The sequence below is a fragment of the Eublepharis macularius genome, chromosome 6 (assembly GCF_028583425.1).
Source record: "Eublepharis macularius isolate TG4126 chromosome 6, MPM_Emac_v1.0, whole genome shotgun sequence".
Taxonomy (NCBI): Eukaryota; Metazoa; Chordata; class Lepidosauria; order Squamata; family Eublepharidae; genus Eublepharis; species Eublepharis macularius.
In genome coordinates, this window is record NC_072795.1 from 58,970,081 (window position 1) to 58,983,133 (window position 13,053).

General features: G+C 41.6%; 1 protein-coding gene across 3 annotated transcripts in view; it reads right to left on the reverse strand.

Moving 5' to 3' along the window:
- Positions 1-13,053, reverse strand: part of MAP3K13 (mitogen-activated protein kinase kinase kinase 13) — a 63,364-nt gene that overhangs the window by 24,689 nt on the left and 25,622 nt on the right. The window contains exons 4-7 of one of the 3 annotated variants that reach the window (XM_054983036.1): positions 10,935-11,165; positions 9,881-10,048; positions 4,909-5,477; positions 1,972-2,155 (exon numbers count right to left, since the gene is read on the reverse strand). In XM_054983036.1, coding sequence (XP_054839011.1) covers positions 1,972-2,155; positions 4,909-5,410 — 686 coding nt within the window. In that variant the 5' untranslated portion in view covers positions 5,411-5,477; positions 9,881-10,048; positions 10,935-11,165. Of the gene's footprint in view, positions 1-1,971; positions 2,156-4,908; positions 5,478-9,880; positions 10,049-10,934; positions 11,784-13,053 lie in introns of those variants that run through there. The other 2 variants (XM_054983038.1, XM_054983037.1) reach the window with 2 other exon arrangements.

The following is a 13,053-nucleotide window of genomic DNA, read 5'->3' on the forward strand; positions in this document are numbered from 1 at the left end:
AGGCGCGCGGGCATTGGAGGGGCGCCAGAGGGGGTGTCAGGGGCGGAGGCGGGCGCAGCAAAGCTGGCATGACTGGGCTGCAGCTACTGCTGCAGCCAGCCAGCTCCGTGCTGTCGCCGCCGCTGCCGCCACACACCCCAGCCGGCCGCAGCCTCCGGGCGCCGCCCCAGCAGCGGCTCGCGGCTTGTGCGCCCAGCTGGGGTGCATTGCGGTGGCGGCACGGAGCTGGCTGGCTGGCTGCAGCAGAAGCTGCAGCCGGCCACGCCAGCTCTGCTGCGTGCTCCTCCACCCCAGCCGGTCACAGAAGCCGTGAGCTGTTCCTGGGGTGGCGCACAGAGCAGCCTCCGTGTGCCGCCCCAGAAACAGCTCATGGCTTCTGCGCTTGGCTGGGGCATGTGGCGGCGGCGGCACGGGGCTGGCTGGCTGGCTGCAGCTGCTGCTGCAGCCAGCCACGCCAGCTCCACTGCACGCTCCTCTGCCCCAGCTGGGCGCAGAAGCCATGAGCTGTTGCTGGGGCGGCGCACAGAGCAGCATCCGCGCGCCACCCCTGCAGCAGCTTGAAGCTTCTGTGCTCGGGGCTCCGCGAGCTGCCCAGCCCCCCTGCGGCGTGTGATGACATCTGCGATGATGTCATCATGCAGTCCATGGCAGAGCACGTGCACGCCGCCTCGGGCGCCAGAACCTCTGGCAACAGCCCTGGAAACATGCAAACATGGGGATGACAGGTGAGGCCAACTCACCCTGTCCCACACCTGGAGGCACACTAAGGATCTGATACAATAGGGCCTTCCTGTCATTCCTGAATTAATCATCTCAACACCCTATCAACCTCACCTTAACCACTTTCCTATCCTTAAGTGATTTTGAGAACTGATAGCCTCACCCATTTACTTTGCGGGTCGTCAATCATAATTGATAACTTTAGTACTGCCCAAGGAAAACCCAATCATACCCTCCTTCATCACAGCCAGGAAATGGTTTACTGACTTATTGTCCCACTTTGGAGACAGTTCACCAACTCTTTGTCTCGCCCTGGAGACAACTTCTCAGTCCTTGATCCCACCCCAGGAACAACCACTCAAGTCTTAATTTTTGAGACTGAAGATGTAATCTTGCCCCTGGGTAGGATCCATGGTATGAATTAGGCGGCCCCTCAGCCCAAATCTGTGTGCATGCTTTGGATCCAGCATCCACCCTCGAACCTCTGTTTGAGCCCTTCTGCCTTGAAGTACCAGCCGCTCAACGCTCCTCCTCTGTCCTGGATGTCTGGACGGTAAATATCACCCAACTTTTACTCTCTTTCCTAGTTAGCCCTGAACACGTTTGTGTGTGTGTGTGTGTGTGTGTGTGTGTGTGTGTCTTGTGTACTATTGATCCTTGTTATCCTCAATAAAAATTCCTTTTTTGTTTGAAATATATGTCTATTTATTAAAAGGAATTCTCTAGCTGGGACAATCCCCGCATATATTGGTGGAGATCCCTCAGTTATGCCCTCTCACTGCTTCTTCCTTGCTGCTAATTCCCCTCAACTCGCAAGGAGACCTTCCCTTTGGGTGACACCACCACCAGTGAAACAGAGCGGTAGAATCCAACCCATTGTTTTTTTCACTCATGATCAATATTGCTGAAGATAACCATTATTCCATTATACAATGGAAACCAATTACACAATAATGCTCTCAAATAGCTCATTATTACTTCCACCATTAATAACAGAAGATGAATAACTTTACAACCTTCTACCTACTTTCCTTCTCCTTACCATCCTTACAGAAAAATAAGCCAGTATAGCACCAACATGCATGGATATAGCATTTTGTAAATTAGATTTTTCTGTTACAAATGCAGATCAGATGATAAAAAGACATTGCTGTATTCAGAGCACAATTTCTCAGCCCAGGAGGACACCCACTAAGTCTGAATAGACATCATTCCTCTGGAAATAGTCTTCATAATCAAAATTTGACGTACTTGAAAGCGATGATGTTAGGGTGTTTCAGCTTTCTCAAGTGCTTGATATCAGTTTCACTCTGTTCTCTCACTTTTTTGATGGCTACTTCCTCTGTTCGGAACTTGCCCAAGAAAACAGCTCCTTGTGCTCCACTGCCCAGCCACTGCAGTTCAGAAATCTCCTCAAAAGGAACCTCCCATGTATCTGATAACAACAAGCACTATATTATAACTCCCAGAAAGCAACCAACTAATAGGCTATTCAGTACCCTTGTGGTCTCCTACCTTGAACTTAACATACAGAATACTAGAAAAGAAGAGCAGGCACTTGTCTCTTCATCTGTGCTTCCACAGATGTTAGGGGCTGACAGGCAGGGACTTTGAGATCCTCCTGGAACCCAAGCAGGAAAGCCTGAAACAGGAAGAGGAACTTCCCAATTCTTTAACCTTCAGAAAAATGCCGATAGCTCATATTAGCAGCTAGAGATGGTGACTGGAAGCTATCTGGATAACAGAAATCTGATACCTGAAGTCAAACTGCTTTTGGAGCCCAAACAAGATTCTTCCTCTCTTCCATCTAAGTTCTGAGAGCTATCAGAATACTTCTCTGACTTCATAGTCCAAGTCCCCTTTCTCTTTCCTTCCTTAAGGTGTATGGGGAAAAAAACAGTCGTCTGCCTATGAAGACATTCTTACATCCATTACCTATTATGTTTGTCAGACATGAGCAAGGCAAGAAGAAGAAGCCTATACTCTGATATATCACCATCATGTATGCGATGGATTCTTAGGACCTGTCCTGCAGAAAAACAGAACATTATCCTGGCTTGGGATTCAGGCTATGGAGGGCATAGACTACAGTTTAACACTACAAACACTGGTGTGGGGAAGGAGACCCTAATGTCAGTTGCTACCAGGAACTTTTTTTTGCGCATATCTACAGGATATGCAATGTCCAAAAAGCATTCACTAAGTCTCTGAGACCTGGGTAAATACTGTAATATTACCTACCCAGTGGCACGATTTTAGAGATAAGATATAGTTTGTCCAACTGCTTTGGTGCACACTTCATGGAAGGAGGTGATACCCTATTTCAACAAAGAAGCCTTAAACATTTCTACCATTAGGCAGAAGCCTTGAACATTTATTCCTACTTGATAGCTTTCCCCAGCTATCAAGTAAATGGGTAGCCCATGATTGTCCTATTTGTTTGCAAAACAAAACAGAAGCCAGGTGGCATCTTAAAGACTAATAAAATTTATTACAATAAGAGGGTTCGTGAGACAGAGTTCACTTAATATAATGGAAATAAAATAATTTACTTCATTTTAAGAAAAGTTGCAAAAGAAGAGGGGGAAAGGGGGGAGGAGGTGAGCAAAGAGACCTGGTATAAATCAGGTATGGTTATATATAACAGATGAGCTGATATAAATCAAGTGTAGCTATACGTAACAGAATTCTATAGTTATACATAACAAATGAAATATATCAGGCAATCTACCTGTTTTTTGGTACCACTGATTCATATTTGCTTCGCTTTATAGGACTTCTGAATAGGGGTGTGCTCCCCGAAAATATTCAGGTTTGGAAACCTGGAAATACCCCATTTGGAAAACATTTGGAAATACCTCAAAGCAGCAAGCTGCTTTGGATCCGGGTATTTGAATCGCTTCAGAATGTTCTGTAAAGATTCGGAGCATTCCAAAGTGATTCAAGGGGCTGGGTTTTCTTCCAGCACCCCTACCGACCCCCAGCCACAGCCCCTCACCCCCCATTTAGCCCCTGTCCCCTCCAACCCACTTACCTGGCCCTTTAAAGGTCCCTTTAAACGATCAGTTGGCAGATGGCAGTTGGGGGACCCCCCCCTGCTGCCTGCCCCTATCCTGCCACTTGCAAGCAGCAGAGCCCTTTAAACACTCCAAAACCCACAACCCACAACCCCCACCCCCACTTACCTTGGCTCTGCTGCTGTTGTGGTGGAGGCCACAACCCAGCAGCAGCAGCTCTGGCCTACTCTGCTGCCCTGTGGACCTATATGGCAGTGGAGGAGGCCCAAAAGGCCCTTCCTGCTCCTCAAATGGCCGCTGCAACGTTCCCCGTGCGGCTTGCAAATGGAGCCTGGAATCTGCTTCCCTTCAAAGTCCCCCCCTCCTCCAGCCAGTTGGAAAGGGGGAGACTTTGAAGGGAAGGAGGTTCCCAGCGCCGTCTGCAAGTCTCGCAGGGAGCCTCCTTCCCTTCACAGTCTCCCCCCAGCTCCCTGGCAGGCTGCACTCAGCTGCTTGTCAGGGAAACCCCTGATAAGTGGCTAAGTCTGGGGTGAAACGGCCCTCTCCCTGCCACAGCACAGCTGCAGGGAGAAGGGCATTTAACCCGGGCAGGCTGCACTCAGCCGCTTGTTAGGGAAACCCCCGAGGCTGAGTCGAGGATTTAAATGTCCCTTTTCCTGCCTGCGCAGCTGCAGGGAGTGGGAAATTTAACCCCCGGCATGCCGTACTCAGCTGCTTGTTGGAAACCCCGACAAACAGCTGATCAGTGGTTTAAATTCCCTCCTGCTACACAGCAGCATGGAGAGGGACATTTCAACCCCTTGCCCCAAAGCTTCCCAAAGCTACACAAATAACTTTGGGAATCTTTGATTCAGGGTTTCTAAAACGGCCTAGGTATGCTGGGGCCGTTTTGGAAACCCTGAATCTTTGCGAATCGGGTCTGATTTGGGTATTTTTCCCGAACCGGAAACCCAAAGCGTACATCCCCACTTCTGAATGAAAGATCCCTGCCTTATTTTAGAGCTAGTGGCATACGAAACACTGATGCATACATGCAAAAAGAAGAACTTGAGGAAATGGCAATTTAATGACACTACAGAGACTACCCTCCCCTCTGTCACTGAGTTTACCTTTGAAAACATATTTTAAAACAACCCACAAAAGATTGTATGATTTTGCCACTTAAGTTTACCTTGTTGCTGCAGCTTGTAGTCAGTGGAGTATGCTTTGCCTATAATATTCCATACTGGCTTCAAACAGCCGAAGAGTCCTTCAAGAAATCCAACATTTCCACTGCCTGATCTGTTGAACTGGATCTTGATGTCATCTGTTCCACTGTTGGTTTCCCTCCCAACGCTGTTACTGTTGTCCTGGTGAATGGTTGTTTCTAATTCATCCTGTTCAGTTAACTGCAGCACACTATTTTCAAACTGGTCCCTAGAATCCTCACTTATGCTGGTCAGTACTGTCGTGGCAATTGGGCTGCTAATGTTCTCTGATATATTGCTCTGAAACAAACCCTTGTCTCGTACATCTTCTATGATCTCAGGTGAAGACTGGAGACCAGCAGGCATATGTTCTCCATGCATTCCACTAAAGTCTTTGTCTTCACTTAGGGTCTTGGTGATCACAGTTGTAGATGAAGACCAGCTCAGGGGTTCCTGAGAACTGGTCATTGTACTGTGAGTGTGCATGGAGCAGAAAGTCACATATATTATGTAAACAAAAAAATATGCTCGCTCCTACTGTAGCAAGTGGCCCCTGAAAAGAGACAGAGAGCAGGATGTAAGAATAACACAAAATATTATACTTCAAATTTAAAATTGAGAATCCTTCCTCTAAACTGTTTATCTGGTCTTCAGTGTAAGCTCAGTGCCTCTTCTATCATAAAGCTTATCATTCTGTCAAGAGAAATGTTTCAGATAACCATAAAGTTACACCAGCATGAGAAAGTTCTATTTCATGTTAATTACTTTGATTTACTCAATATTATAGCACAAACTGGGAATCCAAGTAATTTAAAATTTTTAAAAATTGTGACATTAAATCCATGGTTATGCAGAATGACAATTATTGTATCAGAAATATCTGTTTTATTATGACTCAAAAGCCAAAGCCCATCTCAAAATAGCCTTGACAAAGGACAAAGTATAAGCAGGGGAGCTACTGGCAAGCAAGATAACTATGCAGATATAGCAAACTGGGAACTATCAGATAAGAAAAATTGTAAAACCTGATTTCAAGGTATGATTGCTTTACCAGATGAGGAATAATACTTTTCTGCTGACTGGGTTTTACTATACAGGTGGCAGAGACAACAAGAGTTAGTACAGTTTGATAATCATTGTTTTTGTACTTAAGTGATTTTAAAAGCTAGCTGCCTAGAGGGTAGTATTCTGTGATGTGTCAGTCATTTCCCAACATGCAACAAAAACAATGTGGATGAAAACTGTCTAAACTTCATCTGAGTATTTCTGACTCCTGCCCTTAATACAAGATGAGAGAGTTTTTTCAAATAACTACATTTTGAAAAACAGACAAAAATATACTGCTAAAGACCCTCCTTGTTGCTAACAAATATTCAACAAAAGATCTTAAAGCATCTCCAGATGATCAAGGTCAGACTTTAGAAGAAGGGAGAGTGAGAATTGAGTAGCTGAAACATTGGACCAGTCACACAAACTCAGCTTAGCCTACCTCACAGGATTGCTGTTAAGGATTAAACAAAGGAGAGGAGAATGATATAAGCTGCTTTTGGTCCCCAATGGGAAGAAAGGCGGGATATAATGAATAAAAGTAAATAAAAATCACTAAGATTGCCCATCTCTATGTTTTATCTGTCCTAATTTTGTCTTGCATGTTAAGTCACTGTCTTGCTACAAGCCACATTCCACTGACACCACTTTTGTTCAGTAAACTTTTCCTAGAAGAAAAAAATCTACTTTTCTCTGGCACAGAAGAAATCCAAATATTAATAAAAGTCGTCAGAAGGGTTGAATTCTGCTCCCACCATAAGGAAAGAGGAGTCTCCAACCAACTGTTCATTATGAAGTCATTACTTTAGACATCTTTACATAGAATAGCCAAAAGAAATGTACCCCTTGTTCTGCAAAATCCATTTGCTATATTTATGTACTTTCTGTGTGATGCACATATTTTTAGCACCATTTCAAAGCATTTTCATGCCCACAATCCTGTGGCTCTACAATTGCATAATCTAGTATCTCAGGGAATAAGATTGCATAATAATGTGCAATACACAGGGTAAATTTTTAATGATTTTTTTCAAAATATTTTTAAAATTTAGATCAAGGATTTTTAAAAGGTTTCAGCTATAACAAATTTTTCTTTAAAACATGATTTAAAATTAAATCTGAACTTAAAGATATAATCACATAAAAGTGAACTCATGACCTTCTTATGAAAGACTGCCTTCCTTTGAAAAAATGGTGGGAAAAACATCTTTGTCAATTAAACACCATTTTTTGCATACTTGACACTAAGGGCCAAAGATAGTTAAAATCACCCACCAAACCATCCAGGAGACCTTCCCTTCCTGTTTTATGCCTAGCAACTATCTGATCTTTGCAAATAGCTCAGCACTTTAATTATAAATATCAGGAAACATAGATATTTACCTCCTATACTTCATAGATAACACTCACCTGCTCAGTACCACCAGCCCTTGCTTCATGGAGATGTTAATAACTTTTGCAGGGTTGGACAATTATGACAGAGAAGGAGCAGATCAAAGAAAGACCAGCCTGGGGCTGGACTGCCACTTGACTCTTCCCCTCCAAGACCCATGTCCTGCAGCAGCTACTTTATCTGATCATCATGTAACAGTTTTATGATTTCCGTCATTTATTCTGCCTTTGTTCCCAATGGGGAGTCTCTCCTCCATATCACCCTCACAACAACCCTGTGATGTAGGTTAGGCTGAGTGTATGTGAACTGCCCAAGATCATCCAGCAAGTTCCCATGGCAGAGTGGGTGTTTAAACCTGGATTTCCCAGATCCTAATCCAACATTCCAATTACTACATATACAAATATGCTGTTTCTTCCTTTGCTTTTCCTTTTGCATTGTGTATATTATATTGTGGGCAATTGTTTTGAACTGTAAGCCTCTTTGAATACAATAGCAAGAAGGTGATTTACAAATGCACTGAAAGAAATAACAAAAGGAGAAGTGCCACAGTTAAAAGCTATCATTCTCCCACACCAGCAATCCCTAAACTGTACATTTCCTTTTTAATGTAGTCTCATTCCTGTTTCCTTTTACCTCTGTGGAGTGGTCCTTTCACTTCAAAACGTGAATCATCAAAACAAAATTATCTTTTCAATTGTGGTTAGAGATGGACACAAACCAAAATATGAACCAAAATTTGTGACAAACCAGGTCGGTTCGTGGTTCAAGACCCAGCAGTTCATCAGAGCCCATTTCTGACGAACCGCCATGAACTTTAGGATGGTTCATTTGGTTCATTTTTTTTTTGTTTGTCACTGCAGACAGCCTGGCACAGATCAATCAGTTTCCTAGGCAACAGAGGATGAACTTCCTGCATCCTCTGCTGACCCGGAAGCGGCCTTCTGCTGACCTGGAAGTGACGATTTGCTGACCTGGATGTGATGTTTTCAAGAAACAAACGAACCAGTTCATGAACCGGGGCAGGTTCATGAAAGTTCGTGGTTCGTGAAATGCTACGAACTATGGATCGCACGGTTTGTTTTTTTCCCAGTTTGTGCCCATCTCTAGTTGTAGTACCCCAATTCTCTTCGTCAGATGCATGCATCTGACGAAGAGAACTGTGGTTCTCGAAAGTTTATGCTACAGTAAAGTTGGTTAGTCTTAAAGGTGCTACTGGACTCTTTACTATTTTGCTACTACAGACTAAAACAGCTAACTCCTCTGGATCGGTACCCCAATTAGGGAACTTATTTAGAAAATGTATGTCATTTCCCCAGATACCTGTTCAAGAAGGCTCACAGCAAAAATAAAGTAATATAAACATTAAAAACCCATCATAAGAATTCTCAACACTAGAGCAAGCCATAACATGCCAGCGTTATAAACACAAAATAAACATTCCAGCAGCCTAAAATGATACCAGTCTCCAGACCAGCAGCAGACTGCAAACATAGTTTAAAAAGATGGAACCTATCAATTAAAATGTCCTTCCCCCCCATCTCTTGTTAAGTTTTTTCAGTTTGTATTTTCTTTGTACTGTATGATGTTTATTTTCAGTTCGGAAGATACCTTGTGTTTTGTAAATTGCCTCAAGAAACTGTATGGGCATTAAATATTAGTGATGAGGTAGAATGCATGATATGGAAACTTTGGCATAATAGTTAAGTTAAAAAGAAATGATCTGTATAGAAGCATTAGACCATATTAAGATATAGCACTAAGAATGTACATGGAGACCGCTTGTTTTGACCTTTAGTCGATCTAAAATTGAATACTGTGTAGGAAAAAGATCGTATTTAGTTTGTGAAGATACACAGGAGTTGGAATAGGAGATGTAATATTGATGAACTCTGATTAAGATATGTTCTGTGTACTCTGTATTTTATTATAACAACTCTTGTAGTGTAAAATCTTATTGTTCCTTTGACCCTATTATCCCATCTTCTTTTTTCTGTACCCCTCTTTGTTCTGAAAAAAGAAAATAATAATAATAAAAAGAAGAAACTGTACTGGCTGAGGAATGTGGGACGTACATGTTTTAATAAATTAAGTTTGCCATACCTCTTCCATCTCATTGAAAGCAACTACCTGTACCATTTTTATACCTGAGAATATCTGAGGACCAGGGGGAAAATTTAATCTTGAAATTCCCAGTAAGATATGATACTACCTTATTTCTACATATAAAAGTTGTTGCAGTTGTAAAAGGGGAAAAGTTTTCCCTCCCAAGATTTATTCTTTGAAAAGCTATTACCTACCACATGACAACTCCAGAACTAATAAGGAATACTGAACACTTTTATACATTGCCACTTAAAATAAAACTACAGCTTGAGTATCATAATTTTAATTACTGAAATTTTATCTTTCATTCTCTAATAAATTCTTTTATTCTCTAATAAATTCACAAACCATTCTGAAATCTTTCATAACACCATGCTTCCGAAAACATATGTAAAGCGAAGAATAATTACCGTCAAGTGATAACCAACTCATGGTGACCTCTCATGGGATTCTCAAGGCAAGAGATGAGCAAAGGTGGTTTGTCATTGCCTTCCTTTGCATAGGAACCCAGGATTTCCTTGGTAGTCTCCAGAAAAATTGGGAAAGAAAAATCCCAAGTACCAAGTCAATACAGATACCTAAAAACATGATGCTGTGATTGAAATTTTTTTTGTACATTTCCAGTCTTGCACAGGCTTAGCGCCTCAAAATTTAAGCATGAAATCTGAAGAAAAGTGGAATAAGTAACCTGAAATTAATCAATCTCAACTACTTCAGAGAAAAATTTTCAATACTTCAGTTTCCACAGTTTAGGAACACTATCTAGAATTCTGCCTTCAAAAGCAGAAAATTTACCCAGCCAATACCAAACAGTAGCATTAAAAAGAAACTATGACCACTGCAGAGAAGAAATACAGTGCTCCCTTTCAAGAATCAAATCCAAAGATAATCAAAATATTTGGATTTAAGTCTGCCACTATGCTTGCTAAAATCCAAGTACCCTACCCTTGCAAAATGCAAAATCTATTTTCATTATAAGCCCATAGACCTAAATGTCTTTAGCAATGAAAACTTGACATGCCTTTTCTCTAATTTAAAAGGTGAACCTAGTTGTTCGGGAAGTGGTAACAAAGAGAACCATGTGCCAATAAGGGGGTGTGCACCCCCATAGCAAAAAAAGGTGAGGAGTGACTTTCCAGGTCTTGCAGTCAATAACTACTTTTTGTGATCTCTTTCATTCGGAGCACAATCCCAATATTATGTCAAGTACCATGCAAGAATATTACAAATTGGTCAGTAAAAAGAGTCAGATTAGATAGGGAATATTTTTGGGGAAGATGTTCTGTCTGTACTACAGAACATAGTTACATATATGGTTAAAATCATGTGATATTATTCCAAATTATTAACTATTTACAGAATACTTGTTTTTCTTGCTATGAAATCAACTGATAAAATCTAATGCATGTCAACCTCCGCCCCTATTAATAGCCAGATTGCTTGTTCATTATCTCATTTACTTACATTTTAAGTTTTATCAGCATGGCATCCAAACTACACGAGTAGACAACAGAATATTTTTACAACCTGAAAGAGAGGTTGCCTTTCTGAAATCACAATTATTCTGTTTTGCCTATGATCATTTTTACATCCTTCCTTCAATATTCATAACCTCTGTCTTTTCAGATAGCCACTACTGCCTGAAATCTGTATTCTCCAGTTTTAGAAACAAGAACCATTAAACAACCTCCAGATCTGCAAATGAAACATGGCCACAATCACTGTACAGACAAATAAATGGATAAACATCTGTCAGACAAATAAATATTCTTGGCTTTAATATGTTTTTTAAACATTATTCCCCGTCCTTTTACACCCCTAATGCACCATCCATCTGTTTATTTGAAATAAATGGAGAGAAGGTAATACCGTCATTCTGCAAACTCGGCTGCTTCAGCCGCTTCAAAAAAGACAGATTTGTCAAGATACTTACAACAATGTATAATTTCTACACTCTTGCTCCATTTTCTTGCATTGGAGATGGAAGGCAAAAATAAAAAACTGCTTTGAAAAATACAGCAAGGAAATTCCACCCACACAATCCTGCAACCCTGCTGCAAAGGAGAACACAGAGGCTTACTGACGTCACAGATTCATGAATGGATATATACGGGGCTGTTTTAGGTTTCATAGAACAGCCTGCTGTGGTGGGCGGGGGGGGGGGGAGAGAAGAGTCACACAGGGCAGCCAATCAGAAACAGGCTGAGGCAACTATGGCTTGCCTTTCTTCAGAGGAACCTGATCACAGAACAAGCAGACGCCACCAATCAAACCCCTGCAAACCCCAGCCTCAAAGGGTTATACATACTGCCAGATGGGAAGAGAGTAAGCAATGGAAACAGATGCTAACACAATAATGGTAATGTGTGAGGTGAATATTAGAACAATGCAAAGAAAAAGCATGATGATTGCTACCATATAGTTACAAAACAAAAAAAAAGCTATGGGTATTTACTACACAGGGTGCAACATAAAAATTAGTTTCCTGAACAGATCTTATGACTGATACTATCAAGTATCCAAAGGAACCTAGTATAGTAGTGACTACTATTAATTTTATTTTAGATAGTTTTAATGTATGTAAACCACAATGCTAATTATGTTCAAATATATATAAAAAGAATAAACTAAAACTGAATGTAAAAAAAACCCCTTAGTGAATACAGAAAAAACAAGAGCCTTTTCAAAGACATTCACTGAAAACTAAACCCAAATGGTGTATTTTAGGTTTCATTCACAATACACACCAAAACATTCAGAACTGCAAGTGAAAGAATTCCATACTGCAACTAAGGGCCAGGCTACACATGACGAATGACACTTGAACGGCAAGTGTATTTCTCCCTGTTCACTTGCCCTCCACTCAATCCACTTGCCGTTCAAGTGTCATTCGTCATGTGTAGCTTGGCCCTCAGTCTCAACTTGCCCCAGCATACATACATTATAGTTCACTCACCGTCAAGCTTGCAAAGAAGTTTCCCTTGCCTTTGTACCCAACCAAAAGCAACACATACTCAAGCTGAGAGGAATGCAACAGAATGGTATGAAACCAGTAATCAGACATTAAAATGTTGAGGAGAATTTGTGCTATAAAAAGTTTGCTCATCTTTGTTTTTTGTTTTTTTAACTTAATGTTATCTTTTCCCCTTACTGTGTAAAAAACCCTCCTGAATAATTCAGTTTTACATAGTTTGTGGAAAGCCAGGAGCGGGAGCCTTTTTAACCTTTTCAAACAGGCCATTCCATATGGTGGGGGCCACAACAGAGAAGCACATGTTCATTTGTCCATCTTCAGAGTGGTGCCTGCAGAAGGCCCTGCTCAGATGAGTGAAGCTGTTGTGAAACAGCATAAGGTGAAGGCAATTCTGCAGATGTGATGGACCAAGGCCATGGAGGGCTTTGTATAGGATAGCCATTACCTTAAATTAAGTCTAGTAACTGATGGTCAACTGCGTGATTGCAGAAAGAGAGCAATATGCATGCTTTGCCTAGCTCCTGATAATAAATGAGCTGCAGCATTCTGAACTAACTGGAATCTCCGAACTTACTTTGAAAGGAGACCTATGTAGAGTACATTGCAGTA